The sequence below is a fragment of the Protopterus annectens genome, chromosome 2.part0 (genome assembly GCF_019279795.1).
Source record: "Protopterus annectens isolate FY-2018-M chromosome 2.part0, PAN1.0, whole genome shotgun sequence".
NCBI lineage: Eukaryota > Metazoa > Chordata > Ceratodontiformes > Protopteridae > Protopterus > Protopterus annectens.
In genome coordinates, this window is record NC_056728.1 from 1333897022 (window position 1) to 1333922772 (window position 25751).

Here is a 25751-nt window from a genome sequence, read left to right on the forward strand (position 1 = left end):
AGAGATGGTCGAAGAGGACTTGGCCAAGGCACTCCTCATGGCTCTGAAAGCCGGACCCCCAGAATCCTGGGAGTGTCCGGTCCCCGGAGCCGTGATAGCCGACGGAAGTCCCGCAGCCGAAGCACCGAGGGGGAGGCTCGGAACCGAAAGCATAGGTCCCGAAACATCACCCCCGGGTCCAGCCGAAGAAGTCCGCGTACCAAACTCGGACCCGAAGGCCCGGGTTGGAGTAAGGGTCGGAGCCGACCCTGAGATCTCCACCGGCTCCAACAGCACCTGCTCCGACGGAGCCGAAGCAGTCGGAGGAGGAATGGCAATGGGGTGGACCAAGGTCTTCAGCTCCGAAGCCAACTGGGTCGGAACCGAAACAAATTTTTGGAAGACTGGAGACTGGAACAGTCTTTGGAGCACCCTGTCTATATCAGAATCTGACATCCTCGAAGACCGAGAGGAAACAGAACGGGTTCGAGACGGCCTCTCCAACGGCCCCAAAGGGCTAGGGGACCGGCTCCGAGGCGACTCGATGAGTATCGGCGCCGAGGGAATACACATACCAGATTCCATCGGTGCCGAGGTGGGCTTCGGCGCCGAGGAGGAAGTGTCTGAGCGGGCAACCTTTGTCGGCTCCGAGAGCAGTGGAGCCGGCGAAGGTGACCCGCCTCGATGCCCCAGCCATCGGCTCGAAGCCAGAGGAGTCGATACTGGTGGCATCGAGGCAGACCGTTCGACCTCGGCTCCAAGTCCTTGGAGCCGAAGGAGAGGCCTGCCTATGTTTCTTAGCGGTCGGATCCGACGGACTGGTCGGAACCGGCGCCTTTTCTTTGGCGGAGAAGGAGAGGATGCCAAAGCTTCTTCGAAAGAAGGTTTAATTAATCCCTTAAGAATTAATTTATTTTTCCTCTCCTGGAGGACCCTTGAGGAAAAAGCGTGACATACGCTACATGATTCCTGTAAATGTTTTGCCCCTAAGCAATACACACAGAGCGAGTGATCGTCCGTGATGGACATTTTGAAACTACATTTTACACATTTTTTAAAGCCCGAAGGCCTAGGATTCTGAGACATTATGGGGGGAAATTCAGTAATCTGACTGGAAGAAATACAATTACTGCCCCTAAGTATAGGCTTACAGTTATCACTCGCAAATGACAGGGGACTTTGAAACCCTGTAAGAACAAACAGCTACCAAAAACTTTAAAGCCTTTTACTATATATAAAATATAGAAGGGTTGAATAACCGGGAAGGCCCTAGATGAAAGGGGGGCCTACCAAACACAACCCAGTCACACAACAAAATTTCACAAGAAATTCAAACCAACCACACAACAATGTAAGAATAGCTGTTAAAACAGCTTTTTTTGAAAGAAAACAGCAAAACTGACAGAAAAGTTAGTCAAAAAATAACTACTCAGCTCAGCCAGCTCGAGACCACGTCTTCGCAGGTTAGCGGCAAACGAGATCTGGGGGACTGGTAGTGGTGCATCCTGGGATATAATAAGCTCAGCCAATAAGAGACTTCGCTCTTTGGCATAAGCGTGCCGAGTCGGAGCCGAGGGATCGGCTCCGAACCCATCAGTCAGAATGTAGGCGAGATAGGATCACATAACATCAATTGTTATAGAAAAAAATTCAACTTCTTAATTAAGGGGTTCTAGAGAGCACTGTAACACCACATCTTTTGCTGGAAGTGGCAAACAAGATCTGGGGTACTTGGGATTGGTGCAATTTGGTAAGGGAGTAACTTGTTCTGGTTGCCACAAGCTTTTTCAAGAGCCAAGTCAAATCAGAGGGATTTGAATCTGAATCCGTAAGTTGAGGACAGAATGAAAACTGACATCAGGTGAGAATTTTCCCTAGGGGAACTCAATGGATTGTTCCACAGCAGTCATCCAGAGCACAAACTGGGCCAGCATATACACACAACTCATTAAAAGTACATTCTGGAAATGAATCTCTTGTAACACTTGTTGGCAGAAGACAGGAAAAAAAATTACCACCGATGAAGAAAAAGCTGGTCTGTGAGGAACAGGAGCCCACTTTGTGGCCATGCCTATATACTCTCTGGTCCAGCACCATCATGGGATGGAACAAGGGACTCTCCTGTAGAGCAACACACATTTTATTTCTACAACCAGAAATACCCCAAAAGCATGAAGAAGCTTCTCTTCATTACCTACAAGTGCCCAAGTTGAAATATTAACCCTTGTGACAGTGCCTTGACAAAGTGCTCCTTTCTAACAAAACAGAATAAATTGACTTGGGCCCAGGCTTGAAATATGGTAAACCAAGAACATCCGAAATAAAATCTGCAATAGAGAGGTCAATTCTTTGTCCTGGTAAACACTGAACAGCAGAGATTGCTAGGACTAAGCATGGTTTCTTACACAGATTATGTGGGACCATACCACACTGGCAGGAGGGACACCACTGAACAGAGTAAGGAGAAATACACTGCTGAAATCCCAATCACTTAATGTCTCAAGTCAGACTCATGTAAAGCAAAAACATATGCTACTCACTGGAGAAGGCTATGGATTAGAAACATTTTGATAAAAAATATCAATAGCTTCCCATCCCAGGTGTGTGTTCAAGATATTAACTTTGCAAATCTACAGAACCTTACTTTCAGAAATCAAAACTGACAATTAAAAACTGAAATACTAAACTTCACATTTCAGTTTATTTTAGCATATAGTTTTAATTCAACTAAAATTACAAAAATAAAATGGCACTAAAATTTCCCTCTGTAAAAATGCCAAAAATAAGACTGCAGTCTTGTCAACATCTTATAGCTGGTCTTGATATTAATTTTCTGTTTCTATGCCAATGGAATTTCAAATACAAGAAAAAAGAAAACAATTCACTGCAAAGACTCTGTTCAAAGTAATAGACCCAAATGTTAACAAAAGGGTTTAAGTAAATCTCCATGATTCAGCTGCACAGATTAAAATCCGTGGACCTTCATCTGGTCTTCCTTGGCGATACCAATCTAGGGGAGGGGGGAAATAAGAAAGTATTAAAGTTCTACCTGTGAACACAGCACCATCACCCTATGCTGAATAAATACATCAGAAACAAGACTGACATGTTCTGTGATAAGCTTCAACATTTTTCTTCATTAAAGTGCAGTCTGGTCAGTTCTTAAAACAGCCACACCTAATGCTTGCTTTTATATACCAGAAATATGGCCTCAACATACAACCAAAGACTTTCTGCTCACTCATTCTATCCTACACCATCTAGAGCACAACTGTCTTCCCTGATTTCAAGGCTCCAAGAGTGCTTAAAACCATCAGCTTGACAGCAAGTGGGAGTCAAACTGGTTAAACAAACTTACTGACCTGGCACCCTAGAACAGATGGCCATTGGGCATTTCTGGCAAATTACAACATAAACTTCACCCCAACATATTTAGTAGAGGGATTATTTGCACATTCTTCCACCTTCACATGTTCAAGCATCTTTTGTGACAACATAAAATTCAGTCCAACATATTTAGTAGAGGGATTCTTTGCACATTCTTCCACCTTCACATGCTCAAGCATCTTTTGTGACAACATAAAATTCAGTCCAACATATTTAGTAGAGGGATTCTTTGCACATTCTTCCACCTTCACATGCTCAAGCATCTTTTGTGACAACATAAAATTCAGTCCAACATATTTAGTAGAGGGATTCTTTACACATTCTTCCACCTTCACATACTCAAGCATCTTGTGACACATGCTTACATTAATTAAAACTAAGCCACAAATAAATCTCTGTCTACTTTTTGCCAGTGTGTCAAGTCTTATTTATAGCCTGCCAAGGAGTGAGAAAGTACAGTTGCACAAGCCCTGCTTACCTGTAACAGTACATGTTTGAATTTCACACTGCCACAGTAGAATATAGGTTATGTGCCTGTACAGCACAGCCCACAACAGCAGCTTTCCAGTGTTCAAAATCCTCTCCCTCGACTTTCTGTGATATGAGATTAACGAAGTCCCTCCCATCAGGGGAAGCCTATCCCTTGTGAGACACTTATTAAGGATTTTATTGCCAAGTAGGATGAACCAAGGATGACCAGAAGCAGTCATAAAACACCACCAGCACAAAAAAGCCTATCAACTCAAGCTTGAATACCATCAAATCATATACAAAATGGGGGTAGGGGGTGCTGCCACTGAGACAGTGTGAAGTTCTAACATCTACTGTTGCAGACAAGTAGGACTTGTGCAACTGTACTATGTTCATCATTCACACTCAGTGGCACATGTGTAGACTTCCAAACCTTCCCCTACCATGAAGGTGAAGGGTAAGGATCCAGAAGCCGCTGGAAAAGTTCCTTGCAATGCCTGCCCTGAACTTGAATAATCCAGTTTGTACAGCTTTGTAAAGTTAACAGAGGACCAAATTGCAGCCTCTAGAATGCTTCTAGTCTCCACTCCTGTCCAATATGCTACCCAAGAGGATAAGACTGATGGAATGTGCTTTAACCTTTCCCAGGATAGATTTACCCTAGTGGGAGTAACAAAAAGCAATATATAGGACAACCACCAAGCAATTGTTAATACTGCATCCCCTAGCTACTCTATAAATCTTTATAGCTTTACCCTGCTGATCACCTCACTGACGCACCAGCAAAAAAAATTTGCATAACCGCTCGGTTATCGACTGGATATTGGTATCCAACCCCCAGTGCTATCATAACCCTTCCGCCCTACCTAGCTCCCTTAATGAGCACCTCCCTACTTCAATAAGACACTCTCCAATCTTAACAAGAGCCACCAATACAAAGTCTCATAACCTTGAAAACTACAACTCTGTCACCCTAAATGAATTACTGTCCACTTTAAACAATTCATTCCTATGCATATTACCCCTTAAAGAGGCAGTCCAAAGCTTCAAGAAGTTATTCCTAGAAACCCTTAACACCCTGGCTCACTGTAGAAAAATTAGGCTAAAAGGTAATTATGCACCATGGCTAAACCAAGCAACTCTATCACTTATGAACAAGAGACCATGCCTGGAAAGCATGGAAAAAAAATAACTCAACTTTCCACCTGAACTTATATAAACAGCTTCATAACCAAACAAAAAAGCAGGTCCTACTAGACAAACAAAAAAAAAAAAAATCAAATCTCTGAGCAACCCACATTCCAACCAGAAGAAATTCTGGCACTCAAACTACTACCTCCAGGGAACCTCTCTTCACCAAACCCGTTCCCCAACAAACCTAATGAAACTGCAAGCTTACTTAACCTTTTCATCAAAATAGAAAAGCTTACTAAACCAGAAACTCTTGATATAAAGACTCCAGCTCCCACCTCATGTCTTCAATCGTTCTCCTTAGCACGCATAGCAACTTCCTTCATCAGATCACTTAAACTCAAACCTTGTTCCTCATCAGCCGACAAACTCCCTCCATTATTTCTCAAGCATGCAGCCGAATCCATAGCATACCCTGTTATCTGTACTTATCAATAGACCCATCCAAGAAAATATTGTACCAGATATTTGCAAAGAATTCTTAATACCCCTCCATAAGAGAAGAAATTCTATAGAACCCTCAAATTACAGGCCTATTGCCATATTATCCCCCTTATCCAAGATACTGGAAAAATGTATACACAGACAAATACTAAACCACTTCTTACAGGCAAACCTAATTACACCCACACAGCATCGTTTCCGACCATCGCACAGTACCACTGCCCTCCTAACTTTCACACACATTGCCCAACCCAGAGATAATAATAAACTCTTATCAGCTCTATTCCTTGACCTATCCAAAGCATTTGATACAGTTTCCCATCCCATCCTCCTAAACAAACTTTCCAACCTACAACCCTCTACTTTCACTACCTCCTGGTTTAACAGCTACCTCTTAAACAGATATCAGTCTGCCATTCTCCCCTTTCTGTCTTAAGACCGGGGCTCCCCAGGGCTCTATCCTGGGTCCCCTACTTTTTAATACATCTACAAAACTTCCATGTCTCCTGCCCCCACTCTACCTTAATACAGTATGCAAACAATTCCACAATTCACACCTCCGACAATATACAAAATCTCTACACTGCCACTCAACAATCTCTGCACCTAGTAAACAATGGCTAACTGAAAACAACCTGCTTCTCATACCCAAAAAGACCAAGCTTCTTTTCCTTCCAAAAACCCTCAGTCCAGCTAAAGACAACTTCACCATCTCATCCGTAGATGATACAGATTTGTTTAGATTTGTGAGATTCAAGATTGGTCTCCAGCCCCTTGTCTTTTTTGGCACTAAAAAGAACCTTAAGTTCCGGATTCTATCTAGCCTAGTGGGACCTGCTGGAGGACTCTTCTATCAGCTTTCCAATTTGAGTCTCTGCTTGATGCTCTGACTGGTGTAACATAGGGGATTTTCCTGGAAATTGTGGGTGGAAGGGTAAATGGTATTGTCCAACCTCTGGATATAATCCTCTGCACCCAATTCCAGCCAAGCTCTCTGGTACAGGGACAATCTTCCTCTGTCAGTTTCCAAAAGTGGGTAGTTGGGCCTCCATTCAGAGGCAATACTGGGGTTTATCAAAGATTCTTGTGAACCCTGGTTTTACAGGCCACCTCTGCCAAGAGAGTGACTACATCCATTGGAGATCCCCTCTCTGCCTCGAGGAGCACTTTCTCCATGTGTCATGGAATGGAGTCTGGGATTTTTGAACCACGTTTTCCAACCACTCTAATTCCTGGAGTAGGATCTCCAGGGGGCCGAAAAACATATGCCCATAGCAGACAAGTTCTTAACCATCTCACATCTGGGGAGAGTTTCTTTCACTTTAGGGCCAAAAAAGGTGGTTTCGTCAAAGGGAGCATTGACAAAACTCGCAAAGTCACATAGTTAGTGCAACTAACTCTGGGCAAGACCGCAATGCAAATTGCAGCTTGCTACAGATCCCCCACCATGTCCCTGGATTCCCACTCCTCATTTCTTGATACACTGGAAAATATTAGGGTACAACCTAACACCCTAATAATGGGCAATTTCAACTGCCCCACCATTAACTGGGAAAACTACTCAAGTACCAACTCTTGTGCTCAACGTTTTCTGGAGTTCATAAATTCCAATGCCTTGGATCAACTTATCCACACCCCCACCGGGGGCAGCAATATCCTAGACCTGGTCATTACCAACACGGGTCACCAGAGGTCAATTCCTCATTGGTCAGATCCGACCACAAGCAAATAACCCTAGACATCCACATCCCACCCCTCATTAGGGAAACCACCGTAAAAAATTTCTCCAAAGCAAACTTCACGCTTCTTAAGACAGAAGTGGCAAACTTCACGACATCCATGCTGACGGACAATAGAGATGGGACTGCTGAATCCTATACAATTGCACTTTATAAGCACTTACACGAGTGCATGGATAGTGCAATCCCCAATAGAACCATGATGCTATCCTCCAAAAAAAGGAAGCCAATCTGGTGGTCCCCTGCTATAAACAAACTCTACAACAGAAGAAAGAAACTGTTGCAACAAAAGAGTAAACTCCCATGATTGGAGGAACTCCGTGGTCAGCCTCAGTAAGAAACTGAGATCCCTCAGAAAATCCTCCAAAGCTAGTTACGAAAACAAAATCACCACTGATTCTAAAGACAACCACAAAGCATTCTATAGCTATGTCAAGAATTTCAATGGCAACACTCAGATCTGCTCTGAGTTACAGCACAACGGCACTAAATATACAGAACCAACTGATATTGCCAGCATCCTGGCAGATAGGTTCAGTGCTAACTTTACCTCTCTCTCATCCCCTAAAGGGCCAATCTCTATACCGGAAGAATGCAAAGTACCTGTAATCACAGCTGCACAGGTAAAAAACCACACTCTCCAAAGCCAAAAACAGAGCATCCATGGTACCTGACAACATCCAAGGCGCGTTCTACATGAACTACAGAACAAACTGGCACCCCACCTAAGTACCATGTTCAATCATTGCCTCACCTCAGGCTTTGTGCCCACTGAATGGCACACAGCAACAGTTATCCCACTCCACAAGGGGGAGCCACCACGGGACCCCGGGAACTACCACCCCATTAGCCTGACGAGCCTGGTCTGCAAGGCTTTGGAGCGTATCATCATGGAACTTATAAACAATGACATTGGTAATCTCCAGACTCTGGACCCTACCCAGTTCGTGTTTGTAAAAGGCAGATCATGTCTCCTAAACCCGATAGACTTCTTTGAAGCGGTCACCAAAGCCATAGATGAGGGTAAGGTGGTTCACACAGCCTATCTAGATCTCGCCAAGGCTTTCAACATCATCCCCCACTCTGGAATTATAGACAAATTCACTAAACTAGGTAAAAATCCCTATGTTACAAGATGGGTTGCCAACTGGCTCACTGACAGAACCCACACAGTGAAAGTAGCAGACTCTAAATCCAACTTCAGACCAGTGACAAGTGGAGTACCACAGGGTTCAGTCCTAGGTCCTCTCCTGTTTGGTATCTACTTCTCTGAAGTACAGGCTAACACAGAAGGTCTTTGGCTAACAAAGTTCGCAGATGAGTGCAAACTAGGAGCCATAATCAAAACTCCTAACGATGTGGACATCCTACAAAAGGGCCTCACTGAGACAGATGCCTGGTGTCAAAGCCATGGCCTCAAGCTCAATGCCAAAAAGTGCATTGTCATCCCTTTTGGTGAAAACTCTGTACCCATGAACTACCACATGGGCGGTAGTCTAACACCAAAAGTGTGATAAGAGACCTTGGGATACAGGTGGACAGTATCCTCTCCTTTGATAATCACATCGCCACAGTAGTCAGGAAATCCTTCTATGTGGCACACCTCATCACAAAAGGTTTCTCATCCAGGAGAAAAGAGGTCATTGTTCCCCTCTACTCATCACTCATTAGACCCATTATAGAGTACAACGCCCCTTTTGCTATGTACCTCACAAGACATCTACAACAACTGGAAAGGCCACATAAATACATCACAAAGAGGATTACCGGCCTCAAACCGATGCCCTACGCAGACCATCTAAAAAAACTCCAGCTTTACTCTGTCACATATCGCCTATTCAGAGGCGATCTCTGCCTAACATACAAAGCTATGTCAAACCCAGTGCTGTTGGACATGCTCCACGTAAAGAAATCCCAATCCCTCCGAGCTACACGCTCTAGGGACCTAAACCTTGTCACCACAACAAACAGAACATGCTGGAGGGATAGATTCCTGTCCCAGAGACTTCCCATACTCTGGAACAAACTACCTATCTATATCAAACAAAGCTCCTCATTAGCACTCTTCAAGAAAAATCTTGATGATTGGATTGGAGATAGGAAATTCACCCCGGGGATCACTTCTGTGGCTCTGCTTGACAAGTGCACAGGAAAATAATTTTCTTGGGTGGCAAAAGCCAGGGTACTGTTTGGCCAGACTTTTATAGACCCTAGGGCCAATAGCCTAGTACCTACCTATGAACAGCATCCAGGCATGCCTCCTCATGTAAATGCCTGAACACTTTGCTCTACAAGTCCCTTCTGCAATGTTGGGAATTAACCTCATGGAGCAACTGGTAACAGCCTGTAGGATTGCCAACTGTGAAATTATGGATCCCTTCACTTCTGCATATATAGTCCTTGACACAGTATTTGACAACTCTTTGGTCAAATCTATCTGAAGTCTAACAAAATGTTAGAGAGTTCAGTGATCATAATGGAAAGGTTGCTGAAGTAAAGACACTTCCCCAGTCTGTCCATCACCTGCAGCTCCCTGTTGGGGGGGGGGGGGGGACAGTGGAACTCTCATTGGCTAGTTCCTCTGTGGCTACTGCAACGACCATGGCATCAACTGGAACACGTTTTCCCAAAACTGTTCGCAGGAGGTGCCATTATCCTGTCTAGTCTGGGTTACTGGCTCTAAGAAGGCATGGAAGGAGCCTATCTGCGAGCTCATCAGCAGGCAGAGTCACCCAGGAAATGGAGGGTCCTGTACAGATTCCTCCAGCATAGGGCTGGAGAATGTCCAGCAACCTCTGTTTCAGGATCTGTAGTATGTCCCCCAGTAGGGAGACTTGAGGACCCTTTACCCTTGTCGAAATTAGTGTCTTTGGTGACTAACTCCTGCAGGAAGTCTATGCGCTTCCTCTTGCACATCCTTTTCCTGGGTAGTTCCTCAGTGCAATGATCTGGGGAAGTTTCAGTAGAAGAGATAGATTCCCCGAGAGGAAACCTGCAGTTTCGAAACAGTATGTCCCGGGGGAGAAGGGGAGGCTCTAGATACTCGGGCATCAAGGAATGGGCGAGATCCAAGTGGGAGGGTCTGTCAGAGCTACTGTGGCAGCAAACACCCTTCAAAGCCTTGAAGGCAAAGCTCAAAGGACACAGAGGCTCTGATCTGAGAAAATGGGTTTCCAAATCAACTCTGGGATCCGTGGGCACCTCCCCTGAGGAGGAAGCCAGACCCTGACTGTCCAGTGTTGAGAAACTGTTCCAAAAACCCGGAGGCAAATGCTGCACCCTGGACCCAGCAAGCAAGCTTCAGCTCCAAGACCTCTTCTGATCCTAACAGACTGGATGATACCGAGATCCTTGGATCAGAGACTGACTAATTCGGATGACTAGGATCCTGTAACTCAAACAGCAGTAGGAGCTAGAGAAGGAACTTGCAGGGATGGTGTGTTGGAAGGTCAGACTACCTAATCCAGAGGAGTAGGCACCAAGAGAAGACCAATCTGCCCCCGAGCTGATACACTCTCCACATCTTTGAGATTTCCAGACGAACGCGCAGAATAAATGTAGGGGGATGCTGGTCTCTGCAGAAAAGGAGATGAAAGCCGTCTGGTACTGGGTCAACTAATGGAGAGTATCTAGTGAGAAAGCAATACAGAATCTCCGAAGGTTGTGTCTCATTCAACTTTGACAGATCTGGAGCCACTGAAGTTGTCCTTGAGGGTGTAGGATCCGAAACAGTCTGATCAGAGTTTTGTCTTCTGTTCTGGGGTTGAGACCGGAAGTTTACCAGCATGTTTTCTTGAGGAGTCACTGGAAGATTAACGACTATGGAGACTGGGGTATGGCTTCTCTAAAGGAAGGACGGAGACCTTTTAATATTAATTTTTACATCTTGTTAATGCTCATGGATTGAATCGGTGACAAACTGAACAATCCTCCAAGTAGGTGTAATGGACCCAAGGCAGTATTCGCAAAGGGAGTGAACGTCTGAGATAGGCAACTTATGTCTATTTGGAACATTTTTTGAATCCTGCAGGTTTTTCACAACTAAACAAAAAGGCTAAAGTGAGGAGAATGAATACCATCAATGGTAACCAGAACTACTAGCAGGTTGTATGAAAGAGGGAGAGTGAAGAAAGCATACAAAAAGATTACAACCCTCAAATTCAGAGAAGCAAGAGAACAATGGTATGTGAAAAATCCAAAGTCATAAGTGCAAGGGAGAAAACAGAAAAATTAAGTTTGACAGTACAATCAGTAAAAACAGTAATGGTTAAAGGGTATAATGTAAGCTATGGAGAAAAAAACGTTGATGGAAGAGTCAAGAAAACTGTACTTCTCTAAAATCGCTTGAGAGAGACTGGTGGACCATTGTCAGTTAGCTAGAAGCAGCAAACGAGAGCAGAGGTATTTGGCAGGTGAACTGCAGGGTAAGGGAGAAGCTCAAGAGATCTGGTGGCTGCAAGCTGCTATAGCATCATCAGAGTCAGATCCAACAGATCAGATCTGAACCCATTTTAGAGAATAGAATGAAGACTGACATCAGATCAGAAGGTAACCTGCCCTAAAAAAAATTCTTTAGGATTTGATTGGGGCTCTACTGTTAAATTTCGAAGAAGACTGATTTGTGATCCAATCTTACCAAAGAGGACATTACGCTGGGTTGGGGTACAATACTTACCCATGTCTGTGAGTGCAATGTCAGGGATATTTGAGCCCCTAGTGGGAGTACAGACAAGCTGTTCCAGAGCATTTGCATTGACTAAATCCAGGCATCTCTAAGCCTGCATATAATGGTCGTGTATGTTTTCCAGTTTATGGCTGGGTAGTTAAAGTAAACCATGAGCAGCGTGTTGAGCTGATTGCAAGTTATTCTAGTAACTTTACGTATGAGGAGTGGTTCATAGTTCAGGACCCTTGGCTAACAATGTTGTCATAGGGGATTTTGCCTTTGATCAGCTGGGCAGTGAGCAGCAAGTCATCCTGCTTTACCAGTCTTGAGGTGGGATTGTTTTTATGTGAAGGGAAACACCTACTCCTTTCATTTGTTCCTTTTCAAAGGGTGGTCTAAATACGTGACCAGCATTGTAGCCTTGCACTGCCAGGGTGCTTTCTGCAGCCTTGAACCATGTCTCCAACTACACAGACATCAGCATTCTGCAGGGTGAGAAGAGCTTCCAGGGAGGGCAGTTTCTTATCAAGATGACTAGCACTGAGCAGTAGTACCTTCAGCTTGGCATTAAAAGAATTTATGTTGGTAGGTCTGTTGGTTTGACAATGCCTAAAGAGGCACTATGGGGTGGCTAATGCCTTGGACAGTCTTAAAGCCTAGCAGCGACAGGTGCAGACCATTTCTGGAAAAGCAGTGTGCTTGTTGAGCAGGTTATCCCAGGCAAATATTGGATCCACTTGGAATGACACCAGTAGCTAAACCAATTACTGAAGTCATTTTCTATTTGTATTGTGACATCTTTCTTGGTGAAGTAGAATGCTGATCATTGAGAGGCTCATACCTGCCTAAGACACTTATTCACAGAGGTCCATTTCACTCTTCATGTAGTCCAGGGAGGTACGTCTCAGGTCATTCACACCCACATGGACAAGAAGTCATACTTGTCAACTTGTGGTTGAGTGACCCAAGTCTCTCCATGATCTGGCAAATCCTGGCCCCTGACAAACAACTGACTGTAACCCTCTCTTTATCCAACCTGGTGAGAGGGGAGTCCGTGTGTCATGGAGTCTACCATGACCAAGATGTTTGAATAAAGAAGTTATGTCCTTACCATAATGTTCCACCTGTGTTGTCATTCATTCATTCTTGACAAATGGGACTCTGCTCCGACCCCTCAGAACTGGCTCAGCCATTCTACAGCTCATGCCAGCCAACACACTCTTGAGCCAAGACTCTACCCACAATGCCCCTCTCCCCATTACCTCAGATCGAGTTTGCACTAAAGAATAGAAGGATAACAGAAGCCACATCTAAGGTGACACCTAAAAAACTGCCAGAACAAGTGTCCAAACCTCCAGAAGTCCTTAGGAGAGGGCAGGAGGGTGGGATGCCAAGAATGAATGAAGATTAACACAGATGGAAAGTTTTGGTAAGGATATAACTTCTTTATCTGATGTTGTCTATTTTCATTCATGCTTGATGAATGGGACAGAGTCCCCAGCTACTTTAGGTCCTGGGTGGCTCTTATGGAAGGATATTCCAGAGCACCACAGAGCCGAAAGATGCTCTTCACCTGGAGACCATATCCAATTTGTATGGAGTGATAAAAGTATGGGGGTAGCCCATCTCTTACGCGGATGCCTTGGAATAGATAACAGCTGAAGTGAATACAGATCTGGTGGAATCTGCTTGAACAGGAGCATGCAACTTGCGGTTATCATGATTGTAAATGGAAATAATAATCCCTAAGCCATTTTGACAAGGTAACTTTCAAGACAGGTTTACCCAAAGTTGAGCCTGAACAGGACACAAACAGCTGATCCGATTTTCTGTACTGTTTGGTTCTGTCAAGATAGAAACGCAGCTGTCTGTGACCATCTAGTAAATACAAGCAATATTCACCTTTATTTGAAAAATTTGGGGGGGGTGAGCAAATCAACAGTCTGATTAACATTAGATTCTGAGAACACTTTAGGTAGAAAGGAAGGATTGGTTCTCAATGAAACAAATATCCTCATCAAAAATCATAATGGTATTTCACACACAATGCCTGCACTTCAGAAATTCTCCTGGCAGAAGTGACTGCCACCAGAAAAAGGTTTCCATGACAGAAACTTGAGACTGCAAGTAGCTGCAGGCTCAAAGGGCTGGAGCACTAAAGATTGTAAAACTAGGGTCAAATCCCACAGAGCTATAGGATCCTTAAATGGGGGCTTTAGACGTAATGCGCCTTTAAGAAAAACTTTGCATAAACAGTGGGAAATTAAGGCGTGGTTATCAAACACATTGTGGAAATTGGAAATGGCTGTTAATTGGACTTTGGTGGAAGCAGAAGCCCCTTGATGAAAAAGTGAAGCCAGGAATTCCAAGACCTTAACAGGTGCTGAAAAGGGATCTAAATTATTCATATGGGCCCAAATTGAAAATCTCCTCCATTTGCCAAGATAAAGTTTCCTGGTGGACTGTTTATGAGAAGCCAGAAGGATTTTTTGTACTGGGGAAGGTAATTTGCTCTGCCTGGCAATTAATGGAATTGGAGATACCAAGCTGTCAACTTGACTGTGCAGGTTGGGATGCACCAGTCCCTGCGGATGAGAGAGCAGGTCTGGAACTGGGTCCAGAATCCAAGGTTGGTGAATTAGGTAAGGCCAGAGGAAGGAGAAACAGACTTGTTGAGGCCAATAGGGTGCAATGAAAGATCACTTTGCTTCTCAGCCTTTGGGCTTTCTTTAAGAACAGAGGAATGAGTGTAAGGGGGATGTGGCAACCTCTGGTGATAATTCTATGCACCCAGAATCTGACACTATCAATAGCCAGGCTGTCTGGTGCAGTGAAAATCATCCCTGACTGCTTCCAGACAGAAGCAATCAGGCCTCCATTCAGGAGCGCTGAAGGGCTGTCCAGAGAAGGAGTCTGTGGAGCCCTAATTCCACAGACTCCCTCTGCCATGGGAAGGGCATCTTCAGTTAGAACTCCCCCTCTGCCCAGACGGGAGTATTCACCATGTGCATCCTGAAAAGGCCCTTTGGACTTTTTGAACCACATATTTTGCACTCCTCTGGTCCCCAGAATAGGATCATTGACGAGTAAAGAAACGAATGCCCATAGCAGAAAGGGTTTTACCATCTTTCACACCTGGCTAGTGTGTGTCTCCAACTTTGGGGCCAAACAAGGAAGCTCCAGCAATAGGAGAATTGATGAAAAAAAACTTGAAAGGTTCTTCGAAGTAACACAAGCACATCCAGGCGTGGCACCTTATGGCAACACCTGAACTTGCTCTGCCCTAGTCGTTCCTTCGGCTGCATGAGCAATGAGCTGCATGGATGAGTTTGATATAGACTCCAGCGTGTCAAGCTGAGAGGCAACTTTATCCAGCACCTCATCAGACACAGCTCCAACGAGGGTATCCAATAGCTCCTTTATCAGATCCATTTGGAGTCTAGTGAAGTGTACCATAAAATTCAAGGCCCCAAAGGGGAAAATGGACTACTCATAGATTCACTTCCCAAACCTGTCCATCAGAGACTCTTGGTTAGGAGGATGAACAGTGAAACTCTCCTCAGCAAGTTCCTTTTTGGTGGCCACCTTCACCATGGTGCATGTACTGCTAAACCTTTTTCCCAATGTGGTTGGTCTTCTGGCACTAAAAATGTTGTCTGGTTTCCAAGGCATCGACTATGGAATCAGCAGCCTTCCATGTCCGCTGCACGATAAGCTTAATAAGGTCATCAGAAGATGGGGTCACCCGGGAAGTAGATGGGCAAGCAGCAAAAGACTGCAAGAACACATTTCTCAGAGGATGGGTTTGAGGGCTTCCAATCACCCCTCTGTTTTAAGATTCCTAGGATGTCTCGAAATGAGACATCCTCAGGGAAATGACCGGGGGTAACCCACCCCTTCATCACAGTTAGGTAAGAAGGGTAGAGATTTACAGACACACACTAAAATAAGGATAGAACTATAACTAGTTTAACAAACAGAACAAATAAAAAAAAATGCATAATTATATAAAATTAAAGCACTTAGCTGGAGAGTATCGGCTGACACGTCTAGTTAGAGTGGCATATGTGATCGGAGTTTATAGGGAAACTGGCATTGTGGGCAGAGTCTTAGCTTGAGAGTTGTTTTGGCTGGCGCAAGTTGAAGAACGGCTGAGTCAGTTCTGAGGGGTCAGAACAGAGTCCCACTCATCAAGAATGAAGATTTACAACATCAGAGGTGTGGTGTTTCGCCTCAGTGGCTTTCTTGTGGAGACTGATGTATATTTGTGTGCGTAATGGTTGGTGTTGACTTGGTTTTATTTGCGTGCGGTTTCTGATAGCAGCATACAGGAGGCCTTAGGTTTTGGTAGAGAGCTTACAAAGCATCAAAGGGATCTCATTGTTGAAAGGTATCAGTCAAGAGAAGGGTACAAAACCTTCCACAGCATTGGATACACCATGGAACACAGTGAAGATAGTCATCAAAAAGTGGAATAAAATATGAGACAACAGTGACGTTAACTGGACGTCCCTCCAAAATTGATGAAAAGACAAGATGGTTGATGCTTTGTAAGCTCTCTGCGAACCATGGCTTTTGGTAGTAGGCAACTGAGTAAATGTCAGGAAAATCCTACTATGACAGCTGAACTTTATTTGGGGTTAATCAGAGTCTCTTTAATTGATGGCAGATGTGTACCAAAGAAGACTGAATGATGTAATTAAAACAAAAGGTGCTTCGACAAAGTATTTAAGGGTGTGCACAGTTCTACAGCCAGCTTACTGTACGTGTTTTATTTTTTATGTTTTTCCCCGCTAACAGATTTTTTTTTTCAATTGAATTGTACAGGTTATAGGTCACATTAATGGTGGGAAAAGTTTTGAAATGATTTATTGTGGTCTAATTTTTTTATATCACAAAAACCTGGCATTTTAACAGGGGTGTGTAAACTTTTTATATCACCGTATGCAGATGTACTTGCAAGTAATTCAGACAGATGGAGAATACAGGAGATTATTGTCTCATGTAGTACACAACCAGTACTTGCTACTAAAACTGGTCAGGGTGGTTGCCAAGAGACCTAAAGCAACACTGAAGGAGCTACAGAAATTTATGGCAAGTACTGGTTGTGTACTACATGAGACAACAATCTCCTGTATTCTCCATCTGTCTGGGCTATGGGGTAGGGTTGCAAGATGAAAGCCTTTTCTTACACAGAAAAACATCCAGACCAGGCTAAAATTTCAAGTCTCCCAAAACCATGTGGGAAAATGTGTTATGATCTGATGAGACCAAGGTTGAACTTTTTGGCGACAATTCCAAAAGTTACGTTTGGTGTAAAAACATTTTGCATCACCAAAAGAACACCATCCCCATGGTGAAGCATGGTGGTGGCAGTATCATGCTTTGGGGTTACTTTTCTTCAGCTGGAACTGGGGCTTTAGTCAAGGTGGAGGGAATTATGAATAGTTCCAAATACCAGTCACTTCTGGCCCAAAACCTTCAGGCATCTGCTAGAAAGCTGAAGATGAAAAGGAATTTCACCTTTCAACACGACAATGTAATTAAATCAAAAGGTGCTTCAACAAAGTATTAGTTTAAGGGTGTGCACTTATGCAACCAGCTTATTGTACATTTATTTTTTTATATTTTTCCCCCCAACAGATTTGTTTGTTTTTCAATTGAATTGTACAGGTTATAGGTCACATTAAAGATGGGAAAATTTTTAAATGATTTAGTGTGGTCCCATTTTTTTTACATTAAAAACCTGACATTTAACAGGGGTGTGTAAACTTTTTGTATTCACTGTATGTAGGGGCGTGTGTGTTGAGACTTAGTGATGGAAATGATGTACATGTACCAACAACCTGCGTCATTTGACTTGTCATTATGGGAGAATCATGTCTTAGTTTTCCTAGTGTAACTAAATCACTCACATACTATGTTTCAGGATTAAGTGGTTGTCAGTATACACAAGTTAATTATTACATTGCTCTCAGGAAGAGGTAGCAGAAAATACCTAGTCATGATTTCAGGTTTTTACTATGGGTTTAACAAGGGAGAAGAGTGGGTAGATTTGACTGTACTGGGATGATAGCATACTCTGGGTGAACCGCATCTATTCATCAAGGCGATGCTGCTCTGCATGCAAGTCAGATGCTCCTAGAGCAGCAGGGGGACTGAGGAAGGCTGCAAATGTAGATAACTTAAAAGCATTTGCATCTATACAGGGCACTGCTAGCTGCCACTGCTGGTACAGCAGCCAAGCGCAAACACTGGACTTGTACAGAATCAGAAAAACCTGGCATTAACAAATCTTTCTGTGCTTGCACTATTAGATGGGTGTAAACATTTTAAATTGTGCAAATTTGTCTTCATGTAGCTTTCCGTTTGCCTCAACACTTCAAGCTTATGCTGCATCTATTTGTTATCTTATTTGACCTTTGAAACAGAAGTTCTCACTGAAGAATTACTTCACTCCATTGTCAGTCTTTCCATACTACTGGTCACACTGAAGAAACGACAATTCTTAAATACTGACCAACAAATCATACTCGCAAGGGGGAGCTCCATTAAGTCTGTCAAGGAAAAAAGTCAACATGGGAGAATATGAATCTGAATGTTAATCACCGGATAATAGTGGTTAACAAAATGTACTTACCTCAACAAGAAACTGACATATATTTCTCCTCTGGTCACCTTGAAGCTGAATCACTTCACCATACTCCTTGTGTTCAATCACTGTTCCGTTGCATGCAAATTTCTGCAAGAAAAATCATTTATGTGAAAACATCAAAAAAAAAAAAAGCCAGTTCCTTTAGAAGTTCATATAGTCAGTGACTACTTTACTCAGAGCTTGCAGTTTAACAACTAGGATATTTTAGTTCAATAACAAATCTTTTACATTGGTCACCTAGCTGATCAACAAATGGAGGCACTTCCACTTAAGACGCTAACCCCTAGACTGGGAACTACCTTCAAATAAACTGATGACCACAAGAGAAAAAAGGCTTAGCAACACTGAATAACTGCATTCAAGAATACCATCAAGTAAATACAGTGGCTGAGACAGCACAGTTGTGCAAAAAGTTATCTTCTAGCATCTACTGTTATGGCATCAGTTGTGCTGACAAACGGATGTCTCCTGCCAGGGATACCATACATCTGGCCAGTATGCCAAACTTGCATGTTCATTCACTTCATACAGTAAAATCCAATCTTAGAACCGAGCATGAGGGATGCATGCTGGTACACAAGGGTCATATAGACTCCAAAATCCATATGAGCTTTTTTGTCTCAGAAAGTTACAGGCTAACTACAAATAGGATATATAGGGGAATTTTTTGGTATGCACAGGAATTCCACCCTTCCCAATAGTAGTATGGGATAGAGGAAGGGTACATATTCCTTAACAGTCTAGTTGAACATCTACTGTTATGGCAAATTCTTGCATAACTGTATTATGTTCACCATTAGACAACACTTACAATTTAGAAGTTATATTCTTACCATAACTTGGTATCTGTTGCCCTATTTCATTATTCCTCACTACTGGATCCTTGGACCAGACATTGGATCCGAACCGGCCATTCAAAGACAACGGCAGCCACTCTTGAGCTCCTCCCACTCCCATAATGCCCTGCAGCTTCCCAGACCCCCTCAGTTCACAGCCTTACAAAAACAGCAAAGCAAAAATACAACTATAAACAGCAACTACAGTGATAAAGCTCTCAGATGGAGTTCAAGACAGAGAACCATGAAACTCAGAACTCTTCTAGAAGCCTCTAGATTTCTTGGAACGGGAAGGTTGGGTGGGATGTGAGGAATAATGAAGTAGAACACAGATACCAGGTTATGGTAAGTATATAACTCCTAAATCTGATGTCCATTTCATTATTCCTCACTACTGGGTCAGTCTCCAGCTACATAATTACCCAGGTGGCCCATATGGAAGGATATGCCTGAGCACTGTGGAGCCAAAGGATGCTCTATTTCTGGAAACTTTGCCCAGTTTATAATGTTAAACAAAGGTATGTGGCTTGGACCAGGTTGCTGCAGCACATGTCATCAAGAGAAGTTCTAGCCACAAAGGATGAAGTAGTAGATGTGGATCTGGTAGAGAGGGCCTTCAGTGGACAGGACAATTGCAATCCCTTCAGGGAGTAAATAATGGGAGATACAATTGGTGATTCATTTAGCTAAGGTTACTTTTTGACACTGCTTGGCCTAACCAATTGGGTGAAAAGGAGACAAATTGTTGCTCAGACTTCCTAAACTCCCTTGTCCTGTATAGGTAGAAATGCAACTGTCTATAAACATTAAGAAGATGAAGCATATATTCACCCTTGTTGGAGTAGTTAGGAATGAAAACTGGAAGATGAATTGACTGGTTTATGTTAGTCTCCATGGCAACTTTAGGCATAAAGGATTTGTCCTCAGAAATACTCTACCTTGGAAAAAACAGATGCATGGCGGGTTAGAAGAAGACGCCTACAGTTCTGATGCTCACGTAGCGGAAGTAATGGCCACAAGAAAAATGTTTTTCCAGGTTAAAAGTTTCACGCCACAGGAATCAGCCAGTTCAAAAGGTTTCTGGGTAAGACCTTGAAAAAACAGATTCAGATCCCAAGGAGGAGATGGGTCTTTATAAGGCTGCCTAAGAATATCCCTTTCTTAAAGGCCTTGCATAACCCAGATGTTGAAATGGAAGCTAATGACTGAATCATCTGTAATGTGAAAATTAACAACTGCTGCCAGTGTTGTAGAGAAATTGACTCCATCTTGAAATGGGGAACTTAGGAAAAGTAGGTTGACGGAAATGTGAGCCGAGAAAGGGTCGATGTTTTGGTTACATGCCCACACCGAGAATCTTTTCCATTTTCTATTTTAAACTTTTTTGGTAGCAGGTTGAAAAGCAAGAACGAGGTCAGACAGGAGAGGCTAGCATGGACTTTCATTGGAAGTGGAGAAACCAAGCAGTTAGTCTCAATGATCTTAGATCGGGAGAATATTGATCCAACAGGGATTGGAACCTGTCTGGGATCCAGTATCCATGGTGGATACTTGGCATGAGACCATAGGAAGGGGAATCATACTCAACGAGGCCAGAAGGGGGATAGGAGAATTAGTGTGCTCTTGAGCCTGCTGGCTTTCTGTAGGACATTTGTTATCAATGAGATTGGTGGATAGGGGTACAGAAGACCCAGAGGCCAATCATGTATTACAGCATCCCTGGGTGACTCACTGGATGGGGTGGGGGGAAATCAGAGTGAAGTACTTGCTGCATTTGGTGTTCAAGGGAGATACAAAAAGGTCTCAGCAAGGTTGGTCCCACTGGAGAAATATCTGGTCCGCTACTGAATGAATAAGGGACCACTAATGTGGACTCTGAATGGATCAGTTGAGTGTCTGCAAGAATGTTGGTTTTCCTGGGAATGTGCATTGCAATTAAAGCGGTCTGAGGAGATCGCCCATTCCCACACTCTTATGGCCTCTCTACATAAAGGGTAAGAGCAAGTTCCCCCTGCTTGTTGATATACCAGACCACTGACTGGTCTGTATGAATTGTTGTCATTCTCAGAGGTAGCTGGTCATGAAAGGCTTTCAGGACTGCTGTCATCTCCAGAATGCTGATGTGCAATTTGGTCTCCAATCTTCCTCAGAAATGCCCCACCCCAATAAGGAAGCATCTGTGGTCACTGTGGGGCCATGGCGAGCTGCCTAGTTGAAGACTGTCTGAGGACATGAGGACATCCATCATCGAAGATACCACCTGCAGACTGAATTCAATTTTATGGGAACAGTGAAGGTATGATACAGGATGGACCACTGGCTTAATAGTGTCCATTGATGTACTCTCATATTAGAACCTTGCTAAGGGCACTAGAAGTATGGCAGCCGACATGGAACCTAGAGCTCTTAGAATAAGTCTTACTGGAGGAGGGGGCAAATCCAGTAAGAGCTGAACTTGATGTCTCAGACACTCACTGTAATGGAAGGCTTGCTATTTGTGTGATAGTGTTCAGGTGCGTTCCTATGAATTCTCTTATCTGCACAGGTGTCTGACTCCATTTTGTCAGATATATTGTGATCCTCAGCTAATGTAAGACATGAAGGAGATACTGTGTCACCAATTCCAGTTTATGCCTTGACTGTGCAGTCAGGAGCCAATTGTCTAGGTAAGGAAATACCTGGAATACCTGCAGTCTCAGGTGAGCTGCCACTACTGACATGCATTTGGTAAACACCCTGAGAGTCCAAAAGGTAGTGCTCTGAATTGGTAATGATTGACTCCCAGACAGAAGCACAGATGTTTCCTGGAATGCCTGCAGATTGGTGCGACAGTACATGTCCTGGAGGTCTATTGCGCACATCCAATCATCCTTATGCACTTATGGCAAGATGGACTGAACAGTCACCATGCAGAACTTTGACTTCTTGACAAACAAATTTAGATTGCTCAGGTCCAATACAGGATGCAGTTCTGTCTATTTTGGCACCAAAAAGGAGCATGAATAAATTCCACATCCTTGTTGTGCAGTTGGGACTGGTTAGATGATTCTCTAGGAGTTTTTGAGCTTCGTTCATGGTGTGCTTCCTGTGACTTGGTGCAATGTCTGGGAGCTTCTTTGCGAGAGGTGAAGGGGAGGGGGGAAGAAAAAGGGAATGTAATAACCTGTGGAAGTTATGTTTAGCACCCAGGCATCATTAATTTTGTCCAGGTATCTAGGTGCAATGACAATCTTCCCCCGACTGCCTCCAGAGTAGGACAGTCGGGCAGTGCTTCAGGAGCACTGATAGGGCTGGTCAGAGAAAGGTTCCATAAAGCCCTGATTCTGTAGACACCCTCTGCCCTTTCTGGCAGCGTCTTCCATTGAAACCACAGCTTATGGATTCGAGACCTTGAATCCAAAGCCTTCTGCCCTGAAGAGGACCTGCTTGGAGAAGTTGAACTCTGAATGAAAACAACTTCAGAAGAATCCAAAGACCCCTAGGAGCTGTGGTATTTGGATTAGAGAAGGCACAATGTCGGGGGTGAAGAGCACTGGCTCCAAAGTACTCCTCTGATCTGAAGGACACCTAGTCTTCCTTGGATCCGATGGTTGATCTGAAAGACACCTAGTCTTCCTTGGATCCGATGGTGACAAGGTCAGTTTTTTTCTTCTCCAGAACTGGAGTAGAAGTCCCAGAAGAGACTGGAGGGTACCCTTTTCTTTGGTTCCTTTGAAACTCCTGGTTTGTACAGTCTCAGCTGGATGAAGGCAACAGTCCTTTAAGAATTAACTTATTGTGGCGATCTGCTAAAGTATGGGGGGTAAAGGCCACACACACCTAGTGTTCTGGCTCCACATGAGCAGCACCCAAACAGTACACACATTTGACATGAGAGTCTGAATGTTGAATTGTGCCCACAAGAAACGCCTCTTAAAACTAGTGGGCTTGTCCGCTATTGAGCACACTCCACACAAGTACAGCAAATCAAAAAAACATGTACACACCAACCACAGCAGCTACTGAAAAAGCAGTAGTAAACTACTAAAAAAATACTGGCAACGTTTTTTTTCTTAAATATAGAAAGGAAAGTTAGTAAGGGGGAAGGACGTAGGCCAACAGCTATATGGGATGGGAAAAAATGAGGGAAGCAGAAATGCATAGCCCCAATGCCCAATGTATTCTAAAGAGGGAGAAGAGGAATAGAAAAACAAGGTTATAATAAAGTTTATGTAGGAAACAAGACAAAAGATATGAAAGATATGGAAATCGCACTCAACTGTAGAAATATCTCCAGATCAACAGAGACAAGTCTGTCCAGGAAGGTGGTAAATGAGATCAGAGGGGTTGGGGAAGCTGCAAGGCATTGTGGGAGTGAGAGGAGCTAGAGATATTGGCAACAACTGTCTTTGGAACAGCCAGTTCAGATGAGATGCCTGATCCAAAAACCTAGTAGTGAGGAATAATGAAATGGACAGATGATGCTGATAAATGGGAGGATTCCCAAAGCTTAGAGTGGGAGGGGCAGGAGGAAACAAACTAGGACTCTAGTAACTCATTGATAAAGATTCTGGAAAATCCAGTACTGGCTCTGAAAAAGCATTACTTTTTCCAGTGTTTAATAAAGGTATGAATGGGAAGACATCTTGAAAACTATAGGAGACTTGGATGGCCTCCTAGGAGACACCCCTAAATTTGCCTTTAAGAACAAGAAGTTCCTAAAACGTCAATTATGCTATGGGACAAGGAATGGTGGATTGAATAGTATTTTGCAGAGGAAGGGTACTTATGCTTGCAGAAATTGTTCAGCCTGCAGGCATGTACATTCCTATATGACATATATCCATCCAGATTTACACTTTGAGCTACAGGCCAAACACTATGCTGACTTAGAACTAAAAACAGTTTATTTTGCATTTTGCACATTATGTAATGCCTACTATGTAGGCAAAAACAATCGTATGCTTAAAGAAAGCATACAGGAGCACTATAAGGATATCTCTAATAGGAAGGAGACAAGTGCTTTATTTAAGCATATAGAGGGTAAAGGTGACTCACATTATTTTAAGTTTTTAGTATGAGAGACTTTGCAGCAAGGAATGAGGGGTGGTGACCTTAAAAATCACATGGAGGTTGCAGAGCACAAGTGGATTCTTAGATTAAATGCACATATATTACCTGGCATTAATGAAGTGGTTTCTTTGAAACCCTTCCTTAAAGCCAGGACTTTTGAGACATTAACAGTTTTCTATGTATTTTGTCATGTACTCTATAGTGTATTAGTCTATTTTTAGACTTTTTTAGATTTTGGTAGTTAAGATATTTAATTGTATAAGTGATTAATCGAATCATGTGCTTAAAAGCAAGTGCATTTTTGAATGTATTTAGTCTGATGAAGCGGTCAGTGTGATCGTGAGAGCGCTTGCTTCTTTGGAGTTTTTTATTAAAGTGGATTTTATTCAGCCGTGGTGATCTGGCTCAATTTCTTTCCTCTCAACTCTATTATGTTCATCGCTGGATAACTGTTGCAGTAGCTCAAGCTATTTGGGTAGATTACCATACCTATATGGAGGAGAAAAAAATTCAAGAATCCAGGAGGCTGGAGAATGACCCCAGCAAAGCTTGTTCTGGACCTGGAAAAGTATGGTTTGTATATATTTTTGCAAACCATTGCAGGGGACCAAGTTACTGCCTTGAGTCCACCCTTTTGCAGAAAGCCACAGAAGCCAAAGCTCAGAGTGGGCTCTAACCCTGCGTGAAGTGGTTCATTATGGTGAGCAAATAGGACGAGTCCGTCTAGAAATGGTCAAATCTGACACTGGTTTTCTTTTTACACTCAACCAACCAACTGGCTTTCCTGAACAATTTAGTTCAGTCCAAGTACTGTTAGAATTGCCTGCGGATATCCAGAGTATGTAGGATTCTTTTTTTTCTGTTAAAGATGTTTAAAGAAAACACAGGATTGATAAATTGGCTCAAGGTAAACTCAATCCATTTCAGGAATAAGTGGATTTGTTTCCAAAGAAATGTCTTTGTAAATGCAGTAGGGCAGACTCACCATACCAGCTTATAATTCAGATGGCTCTTCTTGCAGAAGTCAGAGCAATGGTGGACATTTTTCCAAGTCAAGAACCTCAAAAAAAAATCAAATCAGACTGATGAGCTGGTTCAAATGAAGGGCTAGTTTTTCCAAGCACAAAGTTAGGATTCCAAGGAGAGCCACACACTTTCTGCTTGGACAGATACCTTAAACCCCTTTCAAAGGCTGCTTAACTTGAGGACTAGCGGGGGGGGAGGGGGCAGAGAAGCAGATTCAAGGGCGGACAAGTAGAAAATGACCACAAGGCAAAGCTTGATATGAGTGTGAGAAAGGTCAGATAACTCAGCCAGAGGAATTCAGGCCC

General features: G+C 43.3%; 1 protein-coding gene across 1 annotated transcript in view; it reads right to left on the bottom strand.

Moving 5' to 3' along the window:
- Nucleotides 1–2653: 2653 nt before the first annotated feature.
- Nucleotides 2654–25751, bottom strand: part of LOC122793760 (eukaryotic translation initiation factor 1-like) — a 253101-nt gene continuing 230003 nt past the window's right edge. The window contains exons 3-4 of the mRNA XM_044061957.1: nt 18518–18619; nt 2654–2989 (exon numbers count right to left, since the gene is read on the bottom strand). Coding sequence (XP_043917892.1) covers nt 2945–2989; nt 18518–18619 — 147 coding nt within the window. The 3' untranslated portion in view covers nt 2654–2944. The remainder of the gene's footprint in view (nt 2990–18517; nt 18620–25751) is intronic.